Here is a 23071-nt window from a genome sequence, read left to right as displayed (position 1 = left end):
TAGGATGTTTTCAGCCTAGAAAAGAAAATCTTCAGGGTGACCCAATGGCAGACTTCCCGAAGGGAGCCTGCAAGAGAGATGGAGACTACTCACAAGGGCCTGGAGAGACAGGACAAGGGGGAATGGCTTCCCACTGACAGAAGGCAGGGTCAGATGGGATATTGGGAAGAAATCCTTCTCTGCGAGGCCCTGGCACAGATGTGGCTGCCCGATCCCTGGAAGTGTTCATCTCCAGGATGGACGGGGATGGGAGGAACCCGGTCTAGTGGTACTTGTCCCTGCCCATGGCAGGGGTGGAACGGGATGATCTTTAAGTTCCGTTCCAAGCCAGGCTGTTCCAAGCCAAGCTCTGTGTCAGGACAAGCCCGCGGTGACACCGTCCCGGCAGCCGCAGGGCAGGCAGAGCACCCCCAGCCCCGGGGGCAGCCGGCGGTGCCCGGAAAGCGCTTCCCGTGCAGCGCCTGCCGGGAAGGAAGGAAGGAAGGAAGGGAGGGAGGGAGGGCGGTCGTAGGGGCGGAGCCGCGATCCCCGGCATGGCCGCGGTCGCCGCCGCCCGCCGCGCTCTGTCCGCGCTGCTGCTGGGCCGGGGCCCGGCGCTGCCGCCCGCGCTGCGCCTGCCCGGCCCGGCGCATCCCGCCCCTCACGATGCGGCCCGCCCCGGCCCCGCTGCTGCTGCTGCCGGGCCCGGCCCCGCTCCGCGCCGCCCGCCGCGCCTACAGCCAGGTACGGAAAATGGCGGGCACCGAGCCCCGCGGGAAGCGCGGCCGCCAGCCGCTCAGCCGGGGCTGTTCTCCTGTGTCCGCGCCAGGTCACGGATGCTCCGTCCCACGAAGGTCGCCTCTCAGAGGAGAAGCCCGCCGCAGCCAAGGCGGAGAGCGACACTGTCTACCTCGTCAGGGCAGAGGGATTCCCGTTCTCGTGCACCGAGGAAGATGTCCTTACCTTCTTTGACAGTACGGGTGTTCATTTTCCTGGCTAACTGTTCTGCATGCTGGAATTAGCCCATTAGCTCATGCCTGCTTAGCAGAAGGAAAATGTAGAGATTGTTAGCCAGAGAAAGATGAGGTCTTATTATTGCTGCAAAATTATTCACAACTGACATATGTAAAGGGAATAGCCAACGTCCAGTCTGCTGGACACTGACCAGAAGCTGATCCTTATGGTTTCTTAAATTTTTTTGGGCAAGTCGTTCCCTTCTTAATCAGTGCCTCCAGAGCAAAGGCAATCCAATTCAAAGCTATGCTCTTACAGGCCATTATGGCTGGCCCACACTCCTCTCTTTGAAAGAAACTGGAGGTTTTTACTAATTAGTTCAAAGTGCAGTGTTGTTTTTGACCCTGATTCATAGCTTTTCCATACCTTTGTGGGGCTGATCCTCCCTACTGTCAGACGGTGCTGCATCCTCCCGGGGGCCAGATGCAAGTTTTTAAATTACTTGCTAGCCTGCCAAACTACAGCAAGTCAGTGTGACATTGGACTTGGTGTTGGAAATGCAAGTTCTGCCCTGTGCTCTGCAGTGCTGCGGGGATGAGCCCCCAGCCCTGCAGTCAGGACACAGGGATCCTGTGTCTGATGCAGTCCTGTGTGTTCCTGTGTTGTGTGTCCCTTGGTTTCTAGGCTGTAGAATTCGAAACGGTGAGAACGGGATACACTTCCTCTTAAACAGGGATGGGAGGCGCAGGGGGGATGCCTTGATCGAGCTGGAGTCCAAGGCAGATGTGCAGAGAGCTCTGGAGAAGCACCTGAGGTACATGGGCCCACGCTATGTAAAAGGTGGGTTTGCAGCAGCGCGAGTTAACAGGGCACTGGCATTCCCCAGGGAATGGGAGCTCCTTGGGCAGTGCGGAGGCGCAGGGCTGGAGCTGAGCAGATCAGCCACCGCTGGGCCAAAATATCCTGGGCTGCCCAGGGAAAGCACAGGGGCAGGGGCACGGAGCATGGGCTGGGGGAGGAGACGGGACGGGGAGCGCTGCCTTGGGAGTGCTGCCCTGCAGTGCCCGGTGGGAACACGCTGCGTGCCGCCTTCCTTGCAGTTTTTGAGGTGCACGACAGCGACGTGGAGGGCTTGCTGCGCAGCCTGCGGGACGAGTCGCAGGCCATGAGCGATGGAGTGGTGCTGCTGCGAGGCCTGCCCTTCACCTCCACCGAGGAGGACATCGCAGAGTTCTTCTCAGGTACCTCAGCCTGCGCCGTGCCCTGCCTGTTCCAGGCGTTCGCTTCCTTCAGTGGATGCTGTTCTTCCTCAAGGGACAAGGCAAAGGATGGGCAGCCTCAAACTCCTAAACACTTCAAGGAGGTGCTGTTCCTCAGAAGTCACACAGGCTTTCTGAGCACCCTGCAGAGTTTCCCTGCCCTTCTGACCTTGTGCAGGTCTAACGCAGGATCAGTGCTTTCAGCACTCTGATTTGGGGCCAGGGGAAACAAAGGAAAAGAATTATCATAATAAGACAAAATTTCAAGAACATTTCTGCTCTGGATCTACTTGTTGTCCAGAAGCTGGATTCACTTACTTGAAACCTCAAATTGATTCCTTTTTTAATTAAGTCTTCTGTTAAAGCTGCCTTCAAGCAAAAGAAATAGAGTTTAAAAAAGCTACTTAGGCCAGCATGAGCAGTTGTTTTAGAACTATTTTGCTGCCCAATTAGCTGCTCAAAAACCAGAATAATAAGGGGGAAAAAAAGGCTTTCTGGGCTATAGCACAGGTTTCTGTCACAGTCAATGCTTTTTTCTCCCCTGCCATCTCCAGGTTTGAAAATCACAGACATAGCTTTCATTTACCGGGGAGACAGAAGAACGGGAGAAGCTTTCGTGCAGTTTGCCACTCCGGAAATGGCAGCTAAGGCCCTGCTACGGCACAGGGAATATATGGGAAGCAGGTAGGAGCTTCCCTGGAGTTCAGGGGGCAGGAGCACCTGTGGGACTTGGAGCTTCCTGCCGGGTGAAACAGCTCATCTCACACTCACAGTGCGATTCAGGGGGACAGAGGCACCTGCAGTGCTCATAGTCTGGGGGCCTCTCAGAAGGTCTCCAGATTTTCAGGTATTCCTGAAGGCATTCTCATCCCAATGAAAAGGGGTGACAGCCTCCAGAGTGGGGAGCACTAGATAGACAGAGTCTGCCCAGGCCTCAGTGCACGGGGATCCTGTGCCTCCCTCACACACGTGATCCTGCCAGATTTGCAGCAGGTTCCTCCGTGCTTTGGGCAGTTTTGGCAGCCGCCCTCCTGCCCTACAGCCCAGTGCTTCCTCTCAGGGAGTGCCTGTTTGAAGCACCTGGCTGGAGTCCATTCCCAGCAGGGACTGCTGGCCAGCACTACACCATCTCCCACCTCTTGGGTGGCCACATCCCCTTGGGGAATTACACCATTTTATTCCACTGCGCCCTGTGCCGCACACTTGCCTCACAAGAGCCTCTTTCCTCTCAAACAGAAGCACAAGGCCACCTTTTCCCAGAGTCACAATATAATTTAGTTTGGAAAATCCTTTAAGATCATGGTGTCCAATTGTTAACCTAAACACTGCCCAGCCCAGCCCCAAACCCTGTCTGTAAGCACCACATCCACACAGCTTTTAAATGAGCTGTGCTGGGAAAAGAAAACCCAAACCAAGGCTGCTTTTCCCTGCTGAGTTTTCTGACTTCAGTAATCTATAAAACTTCATCTGCACCCCACATAATAAAAGAGTTTTCCGAACTGTACCTCTCCTGCATAACTATTTCCTTCCTTTCCTTACGTCCTGTTTCCAGACTGCATCTCCTTGTGTTTGTCAACCTCCCCGCCCATATTAAGTGCAAACAGCTGCTCTACAGGCAGGATTTGATTGATTAATTAATTAATAGAATTAATAGGACTTTCCTCCTCTTGAGTAGAGCTTAATTCCAAATCTACTGTTAATTTTTTTCTGTCAGAACACGAGCTGACCTGACTCATCCATCTGGCTCACACACCTCAATTTCCATGTGATTAGCCAAGAAATTGAGGGGTTTTCACAATTCCTGGCAGCTGGCTCCCATATTATTGCTGCTTTTATCCAGAGCTGGCCTCCAGCAGTGCCCAGTGCTGAGGGGGGACTTGGGGGAGCTGAGCTTGTCAGCTCTGTCGGCCTGTACACAGGGTTACTTCCCTTACTCTGGCTGCTCCCTTCAGGAAGGGTGGAAGGCCCCCCTCCCTTGGATGTCCATATTGCCTTTTCATCACACTGTTCCTTCAGTGCTCTGGAAATTGCCTGATTTAACACTGCTGGTGAAATCCCATCCATTTCATAGGTATATGGAAATTCTTAGGCTCCACTGCAGTGTTTCCTGTGACCGTGTGCATCTTGTGGGTGTGCCTGTTCTGGGACCTGTTTTGGGGCTGTGTTGGGTGTTGGATTTGGGGTTCATAGAAATGAGTGCAGTTTGCAGAAGTGCAGCGAGGGAAAAGCAGCCTCAAAGAGACCTGTGCCAGTGAAATGGATTAAATTTTCCGTGCCGTGGCAGGGCTCTCGCCCCCAGAAGCTGAGCAGAGCCGAGGCAGGACACAGCTGGGAGATACTTTCTCCAAGCCCTGAGTGCCAGGTGTGCCATGTGCTCTCTCCTTTGGGCTCCAGGTACATCGAGGTGTATGTGAGTAGGAAGCACCAGATGCAGAGGCACGTGCCCTACAGCAGGCAGCTGACGGCCTATTCCAGGGCGAGAAGGGAGTACGAGTCCATCTCTGAAGACAGGGGCTGGAGAGACCCTGCAGGCTCCCACGCCGAAGGAGACATCAGTGAGTCCCTCCCTTTGTGAGTGCTCCTCGAGGCCCCTTTGTGTCCCCCCTCGTGCTTGCACATGAGGGAGGGGGCACTGCCAGCACTAGTGATGGTTTTTCCCTCCATTCCACAGAACTGAGCAGGGAAGGAACAGAAAGCTCCAGGAATGTTTCAGAGTCTGAGAACACCTTGTCACCACCACAGCACTTTGTCCACATGAGGGGTTTTCCTTCCCAAGCTAGTGCCCAGGACATAATAAATGTGAGTAACAGGCTACGCATGGAGTGTGGTTCTGTCATTACCCCTGCAAACCCTCAGTTAATTGTTACAGCTGCAGGGATTGCACGCTCTTAATTAATTAGTGTCTGTTAGTCCTCAGTGCCATGTGGCTTTGGACAACTGTGGCCTGGGGCACAACACGGATCTGCTCCTCTCCATGAATAAGAAAGAATTAAGGCTTGCTGGGATGTCTCAATATCCATCACTGGGCTTCAGGAGCCCTTGAGAATCTAAAACAAATTTCAGAGTAGTTTGACTGCACAGAAATGTTTTAACAGTGTACATGGAGCTGCACTGGTGTGTACAGAACATGGGTGCAGCATGAGGATTTTTGTTCCTGGCAGCAGTTCTGTGCCAGGAGCTCACCTGGGACAGGTGGCTGGGGAGTGCCTCAGCTTCACGTAGATGGATCAGGGAGCCTTCTGCTGCTCAGGAGCTCAGACTCCCCCCATAGTTGGTGGGTTTTGGTAGTAAAAGCGTTGAGTTTCTGGGGAACAGGGTGCATTATCGTTGTTTCTTTCTCACCTAACTCTTTCCTGCTTTTCAGTTTTTTGCTCCGCTGAGGCCCACGAGGATCTTGGTGGAATATAACTCCCATGGAGACGCCACAGGAGTGGCAGATGTACACTTCGAGAGTCACGAGGACGCAGTCGCAGCGATGGACAAGGAAGGCTCACGGATGGGTAAGTCAGGAAAAGAGAGGGGGTCCTACAACCCTGGCACTGAGCCCTCAGGGGCGTTGGCACAGCTTGTCCAGCTGCTGCTGTACGCTCTGCAGACAGATGGACCACTTGAGTGTGCCTTTCCAAGTTGTGATGTGCCATAGGCTTTGCAGAGGGGAAAAAAAATTCCAGTGTAACAGATTCAAGTGTCTGACCTCAGACCTCTCTTCCCTTCCCCAGAGTGCAGTGCCATTGAATTGTTCCTGAACAAACGTCCCAAGGGACAGGAGAACTGCTAGTGACAGCGGCACAGGCGCAGGTTTGGTGAGCACATCCCTGTCTGTCCTTCCCGCTCTCTTTGTAGCAGTGTGCGCCCCAGGCTCACAGCCCAAAGGGTGAAACACAGAGGGGCTGAAGGGAACCACCCCTGGACTGACAGCAGCTGTCCAGTGTGATCCCACAGCCTGCACCTCCAGATTCCACAGGCGCCAGTCCCACTGCATGGAAAGCTCTGATGGGGTTATATTCCCTGGCAAGGAGAGGAAACATGGTTGAGCATTTCTCAGAGATGTGGCTTCATAGTAATTGGTCTTTTGGATGGGGTGGGGTTTGATGTGACCATGCAAGGTGGTGGATAGCTTGTTCCATGAATTCTCCTCAGAAGGTGGGGAGGGTGGTCATTCCTCCCCAAGCCCTGGTCCCTGCAGCAGGGAGGGCAGCCCACCCATCCTGGGTTTATAATCCAGCCCAGGGAGAAGCCCTTGGGGCAGGTTCAGGATGTGCAGTCTGACCTCTTTCCTGCATCCCACGCTTCCCTGGCAGCCCCCTCCTGCTGGTGCTTGTGCTGGGTGAATTCAGCACCCCCAGCCCTTGTGCCTGTGCTGCAGCCCCACCTAAGCATGTCCCACCTGGAGTCTGGCATGTTTTACTATTGCCAAACTGCTCTATTTCATTCTAATAGAGGATTAACTGGGCATAAAATGCAGTGGGCATTGCAGAAAAAAAAGAAAAACAGTAAGCCACTGCAAGGGAGTGAGTTTTATTTTTCCTCTTCCTTGTTTTTAGGCCAGGCAAACACATTCCGTGGAAATGTGCGTGAAGATCAGGTCCAAGTGTCACCACTCAGCGAGGAGGACAAGCTAGGATTAGTTCAGCCTTGTGTAAGAGCTTGTAATAAATGTGACCGGCTGTGGGGAGTGGGCTGTGCACAGCACCAGCAGGAATGGCCAAGGCTCCAGGGTGGAGCAGCTCAGGCCTCCAGGTGCATCAGGCTGCATTAATAAAACACCAGGATTGCCAATTAACAGCTGAGTGATCTAAGACCTCACACAGGTGCATGCTGTTGCTCTGAATCCTTTCATACCTCCAGCCCAAGAGGAATGGGATGGAAAGCCCACTCAGGAGGCAGGATATGAATGATCAAGATTCTTTATTGTGTGGAACAAAATTAACATCAGAAAACCTGTTCCCCCATTCCCAAGGTCCAGGTGTGAGCACACCCTGGCCTCACACAGAGTACCTGAGCACAGAGAGAGCTGGCAGCCAGCACAGTCCTGCTGCCACCTTCCAAAAGGCCAGTACTATGGCAGCCACCAGTGCTGTGCTCTGGAGGGGCTCAGCCCCCTCCCTGCTCCACGGAGTTTAATCCTCCATTTCCAGTTTAATGCTCCCTCTGCATTGCCTGGGTCTTATTTTCTCCTCTGGGGATGAGTCCCACTGGGGTTGGGCGCAGGAGTTCACACTGCTGCATGCGTAGAGTAAGTACCCAAAACCACTGACACTAAATTCAGTGTTTTCTCCATCCACCTCCTATGTCTCACCCCTTCAAAGAATGCAGGAATTCAACTGAATTCCAGCCTTTTGGTATTCCAACACTGTTTACAACTCCTGCCACATCAGTAAGGAAATGGGTCAGGAAGGTGCGGTAGGGGGCAGAAGAGCAGACAAGAGTAGAAGATGGGTGGCTGAACATGCCAAGTGCTAAAAGGATCGAGGAGAGATGTGTTCCTGGTCCAAAGCGGTACCAACCATGTCAGTACCTCAGCTCCAAGAGGCTTTTTCCTGTGGTTCCAGCCCATCTAGTGACTAGAAAATCCCCTCCAAGGAATTAACCACTACCCCCTAACAACATCTGCCCAAACCCCAGTGCTTCTGTCACACCAATGCACCCCTCTTCTGTAAGCCGCAGGACATTGTGTGGCCTCAGAGACTGCAGGAGGTGCCAGCAGGAAAAGGAGTAAACACTCCTGTGACATGAGAAACCCACCACTGCTTTTTGGACTAGCAAAACCCCTTGAGGGAACAGTAACAAAAAATGCTGTGGCACAAACCACAGAACCTCTCTGAACTCCACATGCAATTGAAATTTCTAACAGGTGAAAAGCGTTCCCACTTAGTTTTGAGCCAACAAAAAGTGAATTGCCGGGTTTATTGTAACAACATTTCCATGTGTGCAAGGTGGAAAGGTGGATCCCAAGTGGCCCTAAACCTCTGTGTGATGGGGACTGGGCCCAGCCCCTAAAGCCCAGAGGAGGAACAGAACATTCACAGCTTGGTTTGGGGTGTCCCTGTGCAGGCTAAGCCCCTGGTGAGAGCCCTGAGCCAAGGAATGCAGGGAGGATGTGTTCACTGGTGCCCACCTGTCCTGCTCATACCATTGCCCAGGGTTCCCAGGATGAGCCAGCCTGTCCAGGGCAAAAGGAAAAGAGGGAACAGGATTTCAAGTGCAGCCAGACGTGAGGAATACCAACAGTCCTGTTGGGTTTTGGGGAGCCTTTGCTCAGTAGCAGCAGCACACCCACACCACACACGTGAGGGTGAGAACACTCCGACTTCGTGCAGATGACAGCTCTGGTTTGGGCAGGGGCTCCCAGAGCCCTGAGACTGCTGAGGCACACCTTGGGGCTGCCCCATGTGACATTCCTGACGGAATTCTCCACAGCGCAGGCTGATTTAAGGGCTCAGACTGTTGTCTTAGTAACAGGAGATTCTAAACACCAAGAAGCTGCTTCCCATCTGATCTCCAAAAGCACATGGGCAAGAGTCTTCACATTCCCCTGAGCAACTCCAGAGACACTGTCAGCCACAGGCGCTGTTTGTCACCTCTGTGCCACCCGTTCCCTACAAGGGGCTGCTGGAATACTGCTGGATGAGCCGCTGGTGGCAGGGGTTGCAGACGCGCTCGGGGTTGATGCTGGACGGGAGGGGCAGCTCGTGCACTGAGCAGGCTTCACAGAAGGTGCCCCCACAGTTCTTGCAGATGTTCTGGAATGCAGGAAAAAGAGCAGTCAAGGACAGCTCCAGGTCTTGGCAGATCAACTCAGGAAAGAACAAACACTGAGCTGAAGAAGGGAAGAAGCTGTTAATGGGGAGGAAAACCAAACCACTGAACAGGGTGAAGCAGGGAGCCATCACCCCCATCAGCATTTAACAAAGTTCTGTTAAGGGCAGAGGGGCCTGCGAGGGCTCATTTCTTTGAACACCTCACCAGCAGGAATCTGTGATTCCACAACAGAAAGCAGAGGGAACTCAGTCACGGGGTGGGGAAATGGCAGCTGAAGCCCAGGACTCACCTTTCTTTGGCTCCGGCTGTCCTCCTGCTGGCAGAGCTGGCAGATCTCGGCGTGCCCAGGCCCTGACAGCTGCTCCTAAAGCCCAAGCCAAAACCAAGACATTCTGCTTTACATGGATCCTGTGGCAGAGCTCGGCAGCAACGGGGGGAACTAAACATGGTTTTCACTGGGAATAAGCTGGCAGCAGCAGAAATTCCCAGTGGGCAAGACAGCACAAGGCATCCCAGTGGCTCTCTGGGGGTCTGGCTGTGCTTTGCCAGGCACATAGAGGAGGAGATGATTTTAGTCCAGCTGATTTATGGGAAAAGAGTAAAACCACCAAGAAGGAGAATCACCCACCTGCTCTTCCTGCGTGCCGCTGGGTGACCTACAAGGGAACAACAACATCACTTAGAGCAGGCCTTCCCTCACCAGATTCTTTAAATAAAACATCTGTGCTATCAGGGAATTCCCTCAACCCGTTTTTAAACTCCTCCCTGGATTTTTGAGCAGCACTCCTGGTTCAATGGGAAGAGCAGAAGAAAAAATTTCAAAATGCATTCAGGAGAGCAGACCAGAGGGAGCATGAGCACAGAGAAGACTGCTGAGGTGCTAGAGCAAAATAGTTTGGCTTTAAACACAGGCATGCAGGTGTGATCCCTATCCCTGCTGTGAAAGGCAGCAGTACAGCACCCAAGGCCTGTACACCATCAACCTGACCCTCACCTGCTTAAACACTCCAGGTCAAACATGGTAAAAGCCATCTCAGGCCTGGAAGGGTTTTAATATCGGGCAAAGCAGATTTGAAGTGCTTTGTGCTATTTTAAGAGGATATTTTCCTGATGAACTCATTGATTAACTCACTGATTAACTCCATGGAGAGTGCCTGAAGGCACAGCAGAGCCCTGAGAGTCAGAGCATTTCCAATGGGCTGTTCCATCCCGAGCCAAAGCCTCAGCACTGAGCTGTGCCCAGGGGCTTTGGAAACACCTTTTAACTCCTAAAACCAAATACTCAAATCCTGCAGCAAGAATCCTCCTCTGTAATAATTCAGCTTGGAAACAAGTGATCTGAACCACAATTTAACACAGCCATCTTCTTAAAATCACACTTGAAGAAGTTCTCTTTCCCAAACAGCTTTGCTTTAGGAGGTCCAAAGACCCTTCTCCTTTCCCTCACAAAAGAGACTTTGCACATGAGTTCCAAGGTGTCTTGAGTCAGAAAAATTAGTAAACAGCAGGTTTAGATGGGGAAAAAAAAAATCAAAGGTAATGGGAGAGACACAGAGCTTTTCCCATCTGAAAGCACTGATGGCAAACAACAGAACCTCTTCCTTCCCTTTGAGAGTTTCGGAAAAGCAGCAGAGAACTCAACCAAGGGCATGAAGTTGGAAATCCTTCTTAAAAAGGGAAGTTGGACTATTCCCAACTCCCTGTTGGCACAGAAATTGGAGAAGGGAAAGCAGGACTTGGGAGAGGCAGGGATGACATTTGTTTCCTTCCTTACCTGTGTGGAAAGACACTGTTCTCTCTCAGCGGCTGCTTCAGTTTAGCATTTTCTTCCTGGACTTTGAGCTTTCCATCCTGCCAAAAGGAAACACTCACCCATCAGCTGCACTAGAGGAGAACTCCAGTCTCCCTCCTGCCTCACTGCAAGGGGAGAACTGGCACTGCTATTTTGGGATACTGCTCTGCCCCTCCTTGGTGCAGAGGGGTATCTGGGTCCCAGTTTCCCCTGGGAGCAGCTCTCAGTGCTTCCTCTCTGCTGTGAGCAGAGAGACTGTGCCTCTCAGAGGTGGGCAGGGGTCCCATGACCTCCTGCTGGCAGGAGCCACAGGCACCAGTTCTTATTTGCAGAGGCTGAGAACAAAGATGGGCTGAAGAGGTTTTGTCAAAGCTGACCAGAGACACTTTCCCATCCAGCAAAGAAAACAATCCTCCTCCTCTCCCCAACAGTTGAGCCATGAGGCCTAAAGCACTTCACTGAAATTGTGTAATAGTGGTCAAAAAAACCAAAATGGCCTGCACCATTCAAGCAGACCAGAGAGAAACAAGGACCTGCAGAAGCCATCTCTGTTACTGCACAGTTCTCATTGCAATTCAAACTGCCTGTTCAGAGTGTATAAAAATCTTCCCAAAGCTCCTCTGGTTGTGGCACATGAACAAGAACCATTTACTGCCCGAGAAAGCTCAGTAACAGCAAACAAGCCAAGGGAAACTGTACCTCAAACCCGAGCCAAACCCCCAGTCACATTACCTGTCTGAGCCAATTCTTTGGGCCTTTTTTGCTTTCTTGGCTGCGCTGGTGACTGTGAGACCATCTGTCTCTTTCCCGCCTTAGCTCCAGTTCTAGGTGGCTCCTGGAATGCCAGGTGGAATTGTGAATAAAGGACAGTTTGGGGACACTTGGCATTGACTACTGATGAGCTGTTTGACCCTTTCTTCACACCCCTAACTCAAGAGCTAAAACTGCCTCTTGGAATACAAAGTTGTCTCGCAGTGTGTTTAGCCATAACATGTCAGGATGAAAAACCTCCAACTAATTCTGGCATCATTTAGCATCCAACTGATGCAAAATCAGACCCATTTGCCCATGTCCTCCTAAGCTCACCCATGCACACCCAGGACCTCGCACCAACTGCTGACCAAAGCCTCTTTGTGCTTGTCAGATCAGCTTTTGAAGAAAAGAAACAAAAAGCTGGGCCAGGAGGGGAAGAAGGGACAAAAACCTCCATGTATCCAGCAATGCTCCTACAGAGCTCATCCCAGTGACCTTGCAACAGGCCACAGATGGGTCAAGGAGATGCTCTTAAGGAAAGAGATTGGTTTGTGTCCCTGTCACTGCTCAAGTGACGAGGCTGCAGGGGAAGGTGTGATGGCTTTTGACAAGGTCTCTGAGTTCCAGCAAAACTAAGAGCAGGTCTAACAAGGAAAAAATCCACATCAAAGTACTGTGTGTCAGATAAGACAACCAATCACTGCTCTTGCTCTAGCACCTTCAGGGTTGGCTCCAGCCAGAGACATGGCTGCTCAATCCCTGCCCAGGAGCAGCAAATTGTAATGTTAGTTTTGGATTTCCAATTATCATGGAATCATAGAAGGTTTGAGTTGCCAAGCACCACAGAAGGTTTGAGTTGCCAAGCACCTTCCAGACTACCTTGTTCCACCCTGTGTCATGGGCAGGGACACCTTCCACTGGATCAGATTGCTCCAAGTCCTGTCCAACCTGGCCTTGACCACTTCCAGGGATAGGGCACCTGCAACTAGTCTGGGCAGCCTGTGCCACTGTCAAGTGATGCTCTTACCAAGGACTTTCCTCCCTGGAGTTACACCTCGTAGCATCCAAGACAAAACTTGGCCCACTCGCTTCTCCATCTGCTGCTTCCCTGTGCCACCATCCCCCTGCTCTCCCCTGGACACAGCACCAACAGCCCAGAAAAGAGGTTGGAAAAGGGTCTCTTCACCGCTGCCTGGAGAGCTCTTCCACTTCCAGCTGGAGGCTGTTGATTTTGTCCCCAAACTCCTGCTTGAAGAGCCGGTTGTCCTGCAGGGCCAGCTGCCGCTCCTTCTCTGCCTGTCGCAATCTGGATTTGAGCCACATGAACTTGTGATAAAAAACAAAAGCCATGGTGGGGAGGAAGACTGAGTTTAACCAACAAATAAAAAACCCAGTGAAAAGGTAAAGCCAAAAAAAGAGAATGGTAAAAACAATGGAAAGGAGGAAAAAAGTTCAAAGCAAAGCAAAATGTAGGTGAACCAGGCAGAAGCTCTTGTTTTCAATAGTTTTTATTCTATCACTACAGTTTACAGCCATTAGATGAGAAACAGAAAACATCACTGTTATCCAGATTCGAAGCAAACCTCAAGTACACAGAATTTTAAGTCCAATTGGAGTTTAATGTACGTTACATTTCAGCTTTGCACAGGTAATTGGAACTTGCAACATAGGTTGTAGCTACTCTATTGAGAATTAGTGCATGTTCCTGGTCTCTCCCATGGATGGACACTTTGGCTCAAGGCCCAGGCATCAGTACACTGCCACATTCCACTTGGGGCCTGACATCAGAAGCAGCCAGATGCTTAAATCTGTCTGATTTCAGCACACACCTCACCACCCAACCCGCTGTTCCCACAGCAGAACTGTGCCAAGGGGCAGGGGCTGCCTGCCCTAACCAGCTGTTCTCACACCTTGATCAAAGCTTTCTCCTTTCCCTTGGGATTACTTTTTCTCCAGGGAGTTAGGATGAGTTTCTAGTAGCAGGTTACTGAGGGGTGAGTTTATAGCTTCAAGCATGCAGCTCGGGCATGGCAGGGAGGGTCCCAGCAGGGCTGTGCTGGGAGCCCGGGGAAGAAACCCCACAGTGGCCCACGCTCACATCCACGGGGACCAGGCTGAGCCCCGTGGGTTTTTAAACACTCTGAGGTGCTCCCTCCTGGGCTCGTCACATTTGCCACCCACTGCCCCAAGGAGCACCCTCCCATAGGTCAAAGGGAGGACTGGCACCAAAGAATTACTACAGGCATCTCACCAGAGCAAAAAACCCCTCATTCGACACAGAAACTCCCCAAATCCAACCTTCCAAAAGAAAAAAATACCTTGAGGAGCACTTCCAAACCTAAAGCCTGTGAGAGGCCAGCACAGGGACTTCAGTGACCACAGAATGTTAGTTTATAATAGTTCAAGCTACACTTATTTCAGATTTTGCATCAGGGTTTTAAACTGGCAATTATTTTCCTATTAAGAGGCATTTCCAAGCTTCAGCTCTTGTTCCATTAGCAGTTCTGTTTGTTTTGAGCAAGGCAAACTCACAAGAAAATGCAAGAAGTGTAAAAGGCAACTCTTTTCAGCCACCAACTACTTGGACAAGTAAACAGCAAGGACCAAATTTCCATCTCCACTCCCCACTGCTGCACACTGGGTTCCTTCTTTTTTCAATGTGTTTTTGCTTCCTTTAAACAAAGATCAGATTACTTTTTATAAAACTGGTAACTTCCCTTTCTGGGAAGGGGAGAGACCTCCCAAAACACCTCTCCTCCATTTCCTTGGGTCAGGAAGGACCACAGGGTATGTCTGGAGGGATTCCTGGCAGAGGTAGAAGCAATGCAAAGAGAAGGAGGTTTCCACTGAACTTACCACTCTATCGTGTTACTCTAAGACATCTATAGCTACTAATTCTGGACACATGAAGTTTAAAGGAATAAGGATAAGTCCCCACCCTCCCTCCCCCCAGGTCCCTAAGGCAGAATCCAGGCAGGCTGGTTACGGGAGGGCCGGTGTTCCCGGTGCCGGGCCAGCGGCGCGCCCGATAGGCTCGGACTCGGGGCTGGGCCCACGGAACAGAAGAGAACGGGGAACGGCTTGGGGCACGCACACAACTACTGTCAACAACTTCCAGGGATGCATTTCTCATCTACTTCACAAAAGGGCAACACAGAGAAGGAGCTGAGCGGCCCCGGCGCGTGTGTGCTGCCGCAGGCGGTGACGGCAGGGCTGGGCACAGCCATCTCGGCCACCCCTGCCGCTCCCGGGGCGCGCGGTGGCCAGCTCCTTGGTACTGGAACACAGTTCAAATGGCAGGGCTGGGGACTGGTATACCCGACTAAATCTCAGCAGAAAAACTCACTGATTTTAAAAACTCGGCAAATTCCAAATCAACTTTAGGTGACAATTAACATTTTAACAGTTGCTTTTAGCAATTCTCAAGTTCTCCCCTCATAAATGAGTTCTGATGTCAGAGCTGTGAGGTGGCCAGACATAAAAACGTCTAATGATGCTTCTGGATCAGTTTGTTTGCTGCACTATTTAAGGTTTTTGCCTGTTTCACCAAATCCTTTTCACTGTATAAGTAAGTCAGAATGAGGATGATGAGAAAACAGAAAAAATAAGAACAGCAAGAGAAAAAGAACACATGAATTAGCTGAGTAGGTATCATGAAACATTTTCAAACACAAACTTCTAAAGAAAGCCACTCTGTCTACAGAAACCCTAAAATGAGAGCACCCAGTGGAGTGTAGTGCACTGCTCATTAACCAAGTCCCAGAGGTGCTGCTCCCACTGCTCCCCTCAGGCAGCTCTGTCTAGCAGATCACTGGGACTCTCCCCTGGCCCATTCTGGATCCATGGGACACTACACTACAGGACATACCAGTGGATCATGGCTCAAGTTTCCTGTCTTACCTTTGTTCCAGCTGTTTGATGGTGGCAGCCATCTGATTTGTTTTTTCTTCCAAGCGGCTGTTTAATTCACTCTTCTGTTTCACTCCCATGTCTGAACTCTGGGAAAAGGAGCAGTGGGGGTTGGTGTAAGGAGTAGTAAATCCCAGATAAAGCCCCATAAATCATTTGGCACACAAAACAACAGGGCAGAAGGCAAAGAGGCAGTAAAAAGTGCTGGAAAAGCAAACGCCAGGTCAGTACTGCAAGGACAAACATCTCGCTGTAGAGGTGCAAGCTCCATCTGGACCCCACAACAGGGCAATGCCACCATCCATGAAGCTTCCTGCATATGGAAAAGGCATGATGCAGTGCCTGCTAATACTCAGTGTCTTAATATAATTCAGCTGCTTTGAACAAAGACTTTGGCTCAAGGACAGCAAAAGCAACTCTCTCCTGTTGTCAAATTGATTTTGGGATCTATTCTGAACGTTGTGTTGCTGTTTGGAGTCTGCTTGTGTCACCACACAGCAGTTATACCAGGGGCACACCAGACCGTTCTGGAACACAAGATCCCACAGCGCTTTTCCCACCACAAAACCACCCAAGATGCTTTCCCCTGTCACACACAAACTTCTGGACCACGATGGATTTTTCTTCAGAAGAAACTGCGTTCGTCTTTACCCTCCACCAGGTTCCCGTGTTCTCACAGCAGGACAGGAGTGCACTGCATAGCCTGTGACCCTTCCACACCCAGCACCTTTCCAACAGGCAGGAGGAATAAATGCACAGCAGCTCTCACTTTCATCTGGAATTTCCTGCATTTCCTTAGCTCCCTACCTGCAGCTTGAAAGACAGTTCATGCTTTAGAGCCCTGAGATCATCCAGCTGCTGTCTGAGTGCCACCAGTGCATCCTGCTTTTCACAGACATCCTTCTCCAGCATCTTCATGGCCAGCTCCATCTCCTGCCGCATCCCGATCTGCGCCTCCAGCTCCTTCTCCACATCCTGGAACACAAGGAGCCCTCGGCATTTCCAGGAGCTGCCCTCATGACGCAGGGGTATCCACCCTTCCCTTCTGCCCACGCAGTCCCTACATGAGTGTGCTGCTGCCACAACTTCACATTAGACACGTGCCTTAAGGGGAGTAACTCCCCTGCTTTCAGCCCAGTATCACAGCCAGGTGTGCAGCACAGCCAGCAGAGAGTCAGGGAATTCTGCATGGAGCAGTCTTTAGGATGGAGGGGTCTAAGGAAAGATTTTCTTTCCTGAAGCAGATGTTATTTCCTTGATACTGTCAGGTGAGGCATTTTTCTCCCCACGCATGTGTCAAACAAGAGCTCAGCAGGGCCGTGACCCCCCACAGCCCCCAGCCCACCGCTCCTCACCAGGCGCAGCTGAGTCTCCTCCTTCAGCTGCTTCCGTGCCTCAGTCAGTGCCTGCCCGTCAGCACTTCTGTCCTTGGTGGCCTGAGGGAACAGACACAGTTCACTTGGTATTGTGTACTGCCAGCCCTCGCTTGACCTTATGACTGGCTTTTCCCCAACACTTGGAATTCTGCAACAATTCAGGACAAACCAGCACAACTCCTATTTCCTGATTTGCCTGTCCCCACACCCGACACTAAGTCCCCCTCCCTCCTGTCCCCTGACACCTTGCCCAGTGAGCTGTAAGCTGTGGGAGCTCCCTGCTCCATCCCTATGGCCAGGCAGGACTCCCTGTGGCCAGGGCCCATCAGTTCCCTCTGCACAGGACCCACGTGCCATTCCTCTAATCCCCTGTGGGGTTTGTGTGAGACAGGCAAGGAAATGAACTCTGCTCCAAACAAGGCATTCAGGCTGGGCTGGCCCCAGGGCTCAGCAACCATCCTCACACAAACACACCAACCTTACGGCTGGACTCCAGGATGTAGGAGCTTTCTTCCTTAACCCGCTCCATCTCCTCCTGCAGTGTAATGATTCTGTTGTTGGCAACTGCAAGCTGGGAACAGAACACAACAGTTAATGCACCAAAAACATACTTCACTGGTTTTTTACTCTTGACCCCAGCAGATGAAGATCTGGCTGGAAACAGAGGACGAACAGCACACAGCACCCTTAAGGATGGGACACCTGGCCCAGAGGAATTCCCAGGGATGACAGCACTTCAGACCAACAGATTAATGTAAGTATATGGTCAAAGGCAAAAGGAACTTGAGAAACTCCTGGCTTTGTGGCTCACGCATGGGAGCAGCTCAGAGACATTGCAAGGGATCAGCCATGCTATCCTGTGGCAAACCCAGAGACAACTCCCGGGTGTGAGTGCGAGTCCTCGGCAGGGCTCAGGCCCGTCACAGGGCTGTGTGTGTGACACAGCTCATCACCTGCCCCCTGCCTGGCACAGCACGTGTGCTGTCACCGCAGCCCCGCTCTGCCCACGCTGCAACTTCACTGCCAAACCCCAAAAACACTGCAGGCACCACTGCAACTCACCCCTGGTACCACGCCACTGTGCAGGTAGCACACACAAAGGCACTCATTGCACCAGGTAAGACCTCCTGCCACCCACTTGCCAGGGAACTGACCCCAAAACATTTAATGACACTTATGCCATCAGCAATGAGCTGCAGACCCATGTTAAAACACAGACTGCACCTATGCCTCATGTACCCACTGGACACCTCACAATGACTTTTTTCCCATTACTTATTGCAAATTTCATAAACATACAGTTGATTTTCTAGCTTGTGCTCAGTAGTGACAGCCAGTGAAATTCCTTGGCACGTCAGCTATTCCAGTCCCATCATTTAACACCCCTCATTCTGTACACCAGACATCTGAAAGGAACCCCTCCTCCCTGGTTAATCCCTAACTCCCAAAGGCCAAAGCATCCAGTGGTTTTCCATGACATTTACCTCCTCGGTCAGCTTTGTGTTGGATTTCTCCAAGGCATCCACCTTGGCCTGTAGGTTGTTTACTGTAGCACTGTTGAAGAGAAAAAACCCTACATTAATTCATTCACTTTTTAAAATCCTGTTTTGTCTTTTGTTCTACAAGATAATAAAGAGCCAAGAGAACATGTGTTACCTTAGATGTCTGTTGAGCTCTTCTACATAGTTCTTCTGGTCCAAAATAGCAGTTATCTGACCATCTCTGTAGAAAAGAAACAAGGCCTGGAACACCTGAACACACATTCCCAAGAGAGGAGCAGCAAGACAACTGTGTGTGTACCTACCCTTCACTGCCTTTTGTGCTATTCCCATCTTTCAAATACATGGAGAAATCGATAACCCCGACCTGGAGAAGGAAAATTTGCATTTTGCATTAAACACTTGGTTTCTAAGACCAACCCACTGTTGCCAGGTGTGGAAGTTCAGAGTTAGAACATCAGCACCTGCTGCACTTCAGCAAGGGTTCATTACATCAGTAAGCAATGCAATATTAATGAATTTTCCAGCTTAAAGGAGCAGAACAAGCCCATTACATGAACAGGCAGTACCTGGGAGTCCAGGTCCTCTCCTTTCATGCAGAAGTTGGCATCGATGACATTCAGACCTACGAGGAGGCCAGCAATGATGGCACCTTCCTCCTCCATCATCAGTGCATTGGGCTCATAAAATTCACTGTGAGATGCAAGGCAAGAGATATAGAGGAGTGAGCTGGGAAAGGTGATCAGGGTCTTACAGGAGAGCAGACAATGAGGTCCAGCACTCACCTGAGAAGATCCTTTCTGTTAATCAAGGCTTTCATGTACTCTGAAAGTTTCTTCTGCATCAGAGCCAGGCGAAGCCAAGCTCTTCCTCTGCCCACAGGTGTCCTGCAAAGGCCAGGAACAAACATTTCCAGACACCCTGCAAGGCACAGTCACCAACAGCTCTCATAACCCCACCCTACCTCAAGTTTCTGCACTTCCAAGACAGAGCTGGCACTGGTGCAGAGAAATACTAGGTATGTAAGCACAAATAGGTGCAGACCAATTAGGCTGTCACTGTCTCTTAACTCAGGATGTTTTTGTTGCCATACTAAAAAGATTTCCCCGGCTTTATCCCTGCTGGATGCTGCCAGACAGATCAGCTGTTTCAGCTCATCACCTTCTGAGTCACAACCAGTTCTGCCTAAGTCACAGGAACATACACAAACCAGCACAGCTGCCAACACCACTCCTTGGGTGGGTCAGGCTGGATGGGAATGTGGGCAGACAGCTCAGAAAAACCAACTCAGTTCTGTTCTCCTCAGGTGCTTTGCCCCTGAACACCCTCACAGGCTGCCAGGGGCTCGAGTGCCAGCCCTTCCCCTCTTTTCTCCCAGCCACGGGGAGCACATGGCTCCAACACGCTGACCTGGATGTCTGACCTCACCAGGCACCAGCATCAACAGCCCAAGGAAGCCATGGCCAGTACTGCCCACCCTGACTCACTAACAGGGCCTGCCACTTGCCAAGGGTCACTGTGAGTACAAGGTTTAGAAATGCCCCCTAAAACTGTTCTTGGCTTCCATTCATTTCCTATTCCAAGGCTCTACAACAGGAAGAGGTACCAGCAGCTCTGGCACAGCACTGCTCCTGTCAGCTGCTGCAGGAGTCCTGCACACACCTCCAGGAAAAGTACTTGTCTGTATGAACATGACTAAATGCTACCCTGAAAGCAATTTATTGAATTTATCCACCTATTCTTTCAGCAAAGATGAATCCATCCTTACTCCTGATCCTCACACAAAAGCTTCCTTACCCATTTTTTCTATTCCAAGCTAAAAGCTTCTTAGTTTCTCTTACCATGAAACAGGCAAGCCTGAATGTGATGAAATTCCTACAAAACCTTTACAAGTAACATATGCTTGCTGTGGTTTTTTGCGTCCCCTCTTGAACACAAACTACTTATCTTCTCCAGCTTGGTGCCTAAGCTTTCCTCTCACAAACACTTCACCTGCATTTATTTACAAGAAGAATTACCTACATCAGCCTCAAAACTATTTAAACTGTTATAACCTTCCTGTTAATTCCCTTCCTCTTGAGTCTGACTTCATAAATGCTCAATAAAGGCTGTTCCCATGCCTGAGGCACAAGCAGTAAATGCACTGCTGCCCATAAGTTGCCACACTCTTAACAGAGCAAGACTGTATCCTGTGCTCTCCTGCTGCAGATCCTTGATGAAAATTAAGATGGCAATGATCCATTTTTACCTGCAGAAGGTAACAGATGTATTTTTGAAGGTTCTATTCACCCTTCAGTCTCTTCTTCAGAATCCCTCTCACAATAAACCCGTATTATGCACTCGTGCAATAAAGGAGTGTACTTACTTCAGCCCTGGGAGATCCTTAACACTTGCTGTAATCTCTGCAGCCTCAGGAACAAGTTTTTCTACTAATTCTAGAGGTCCCCAAAATGACTTATTTTGCCCAAGAAAAGTCTTTTTGGCTAAAAAACAAAAAGAAATAAAAAATGAGCCTGTTAGACCTGTGCTGATATAACACATTCTCAAACAAGAGAACAAATTAGCCAAATCCTGCCAAATCAGCCAAATCTGGGGCTGCTGCTGGGCAGGCGCTTGCTATCCTGGAATCTCAGGATGGTTTGGGTGCGAAGGGCCCTAAAGACCACCCATTTCCACACCCTTCTGCTTCCAATCTCCAGCTACTACCACCAATGAGAGCACCTGAAGGCCAGTCTGTACTTGGCCATTTGAGCTGTGAGTCAGGATTTCACAGTCAGGCACATGCTCTCCTTTAAAGCAGCTTCCAGCCGTGAGCTGCACACAGCCCAACCCTCCGTTTAGACAGAGCTGTTGAGAAAGGAGCTCTAGGGTTGCAGTTCCTCTTCCAGCAAGGGGATGCATTGCTAAAGCACGAGGAGGTGCAGAAAAGGGAGTCACAAGCCTGCCAAAAGCCAACTGAGTCCCTGAGCACTGAGTTATAGCCAAGACAACTGAACTGCTGTTTTCAACAGGGCAAGCACCTGCCACAGCTCAGCTTCCCCCTGCAGCAGGTTCTGTGCCTTGGTTGGCCTGCCCAGTGCCCTGCGGTGACAGCAGTGCCCGTGGCAGCCTCCCCTGTGCCCCCTGCAGGCTGCAGAGCTCTGCTGCTGCCCAGCCCGGTTACCTTTGAGGCCGTGCTTGAGGCAGTGCTCCATCACCACGAAGAACTGCTGCAGGGGGGCGTAGTCCGAGTCCAGCGTGCGGCCCAGGTTCAGCGCGGACTCGATCAGCCCCTTGATGCTCAGCTTGGCCATGTTCATCAGGTTCATGCGCTCGTTAGCCATGAGGTAATTCGGGTCTGCAACAAAGCAAGGAAACTGCTGCTGAGCAACAACAGCTGGTTTTGTTACAGTAAACACCCCACCTTGCTCTTGTTTCTCCTCAGCTCTGAAGGCATTTTTGGGGCAGAGAGTTTCCCAGGAGGCCTTTTGTGGAGAAAAATCAACATCAACTAGCAGTTTAGGGCCAAAGCCACAATGGCAAGGGAATAGACAACGTATCATACTGAGGGTGCTTTAATACTTCAAATAACTACAGGAGCTCCCTATTTTCAAAAGACACACTTGGAGCCTGGTGCGCATCCTGTGCTTTGCACCTTGACAACGTGTCTCTGACCATCACTTGTTCCAACTCGCATCCCCAGCTACAAACTGGTAAGAATCCTCCATCTGGGCTTTATTCTGGTTTGTTCTTCCATCTAAAGATCACCTTGGACCCCCTCACACTTAATCCAGCAACATGTATCTCTATCCCAACTTGCATCTCTCTTCCTCAAGACTACTTTTTAAACTTAGATGTAATATGGAGCCAACTCCCACTCCCCCTCTCTTGGTTTTAACACTGCCACTGGTTTTCACCAGTGAGGAGCTGATCTTCATGGCTCCTGACAGGTCATACTAAACCCCAAAACTCACAGATGTCCCAGGATTATATTCTTCCTCTTGCACATTATAAACATCCAGACCTTTAGGCTGCTACTCACACCCAAGTTTTGAGCTCCAGGTGTCAGGTGCAGGCAGTTTCATCCCTGTAAATCCCCCACTTATCCAGGGCTGCTGCCAACAGCCAGAGACCCTTGAACCAAGCTGCCACTACTCCTGGCAGCAGAGACCTGAGCTGAGGACACCTCAGACTACAGATCTAAGCAAGAGGCACCCTGTCAGCACCCACCAGCCAGAAAGGGAGCCAAGAGCCCAGCTAAGACACCCACATGCAAGTGCACGTCGCTGTGGGCTGGGAAAATCCAGCAGAGGGAGAGGAAGAACTGGGGCAGCACCAGCATCCAAACCTGATAGCACAGCTCATTTGTTCAGTCTCTCCAAAAGCAGCTCAGGACAGCTTCTCTCATTCCCCTTCTTCAGAGTGAAGTAGCACCAGAAGTCTCCTTCTCTAAATTTATCTCCATAGTTTAGAGACCTTCCAAGGACTCATTTAGGAGTGCAATGCTCAGAGCAGCACTGGGCTGAAGAAAGACTCAACTCTGTGAGGTGTTTTTCCTGCCTTTCAGGACTACTGCTGCCTGAAGGTGATGGGTCTGGCTGCTCTGGAGGTACCCTGAGCCCGTGAGCTGCTCTGGATTTCCAATCCATTTCCTGACCTGCAGTGTAGCTAACAGTCACAATCACTGGGAGTGGAGACTCGGGAACGAGTCAGGCACAGGACTGCCAACACAGAGACCTCCTCCTCATCCTCCCTCATCATATTTCCTCACTGGCCAAGGCTGCTGCTCTGATGCAAGGCACCCACAGT

At 50.9% G+C, this 23071-nt stretch overlaps 2 protein-coding genes across 16 annotated transcripts in view; one reads left to right on the top strand and one right to left on the bottom strand.

Annotated features, from left to right (window-relative positions):
• The first annotated feature begins 533 nt into the window (after positions 1 to 533).
• On the top strand, positions 534 to 6975 carry GRSF1 (G-rich RNA sequence binding factor 1). Its single transcript, XM_039701942.1, is given in 11 exon segments — positions 534 to 644; positions 646 to 723; positions 809 to 953; positions 1618 to 1773; positions 2034 to 2174; positions 2747 to 2876; positions 4587 to 4747; positions 4864 to 4991; positions 5557 to 5692; positions 5912 to 5995; positions 6737 to 6975. Coding segments are annotated over 10 exon segments (1245 nt in total). The 3' UTR covers positions 5971 to 5995; positions 6737 to 6975.
• Positions 6976 to 7083: 108 nt separating this feature from the next.
• The window catches only part of RUFY3 (RUN and FYVE domain containing 3), a 40595-nt gene continuing 24607 nt past the window's right edge, over positions 7084 to 23071 (bottom strand). For 8 of the 15 annotated variants that reach the window (XM_039701952.1, XM_039701953.1, XM_039701947.1 and 5 more), the window contains 17 exons: positions 21447 to 21620; positions 20649 to 20766; positions 19069 to 19170; positions 18853 to 18976; positions 18589 to 18650; positions 18441 to 18506; positions 18269 to 18338; positions 17263 to 17355; positions 16764 to 16844; positions 16216 to 16383; positions 15400 to 15497; positions 12686 to 12805; positions 11479 to 11581; positions 10729 to 10805; positions 9583 to 9610; positions 9244 to 9318; positions 7084 to 8935 (listed from right to left, as the gene is read on the bottom strand). In XM_039701952.1, coding sequence (XP_039557886.1) covers positions 8792 to 8935; positions 9244 to 9318; positions 9583 to 9610; positions 10729 to 10805; positions 11479 to 11581; positions 12686 to 12805; positions 15400 to 15497; positions 16216 to 16383; positions 16764 to 16844; positions 17263 to 17355; positions 18269 to 18338; positions 18441 to 18506; positions 18589 to 18650; positions 18853 to 18976; positions 19069 to 19170; positions 20649 to 20766; positions 21447 to 21620 — 1703 coding nt within the window. In that variant the 3' untranslated portion in view covers positions 7084 to 8791. The other 7 variants (XM_039701955.1, XM_039701956.1, XM_039701957.1 and 4 more) reach the window with 5 other exon arrangements.

This window comes from Passer montanus, unplaced genomic scaffold, assembly GCF_014805655.1.
Source record: "Passer montanus isolate IOZ18808 unplaced genomic scaffold, ASM1480565v1 scaffold150, whole genome shotgun sequence".
Taxonomy (NCBI): domain Eukaryota; kingdom Metazoa; phylum Chordata; class Aves; order Passeriformes; family Passeridae; genus Passer; species Passer montanus.
This window is presented reverse-complemented; position numbering and strand designations above follow the sequence as displayed.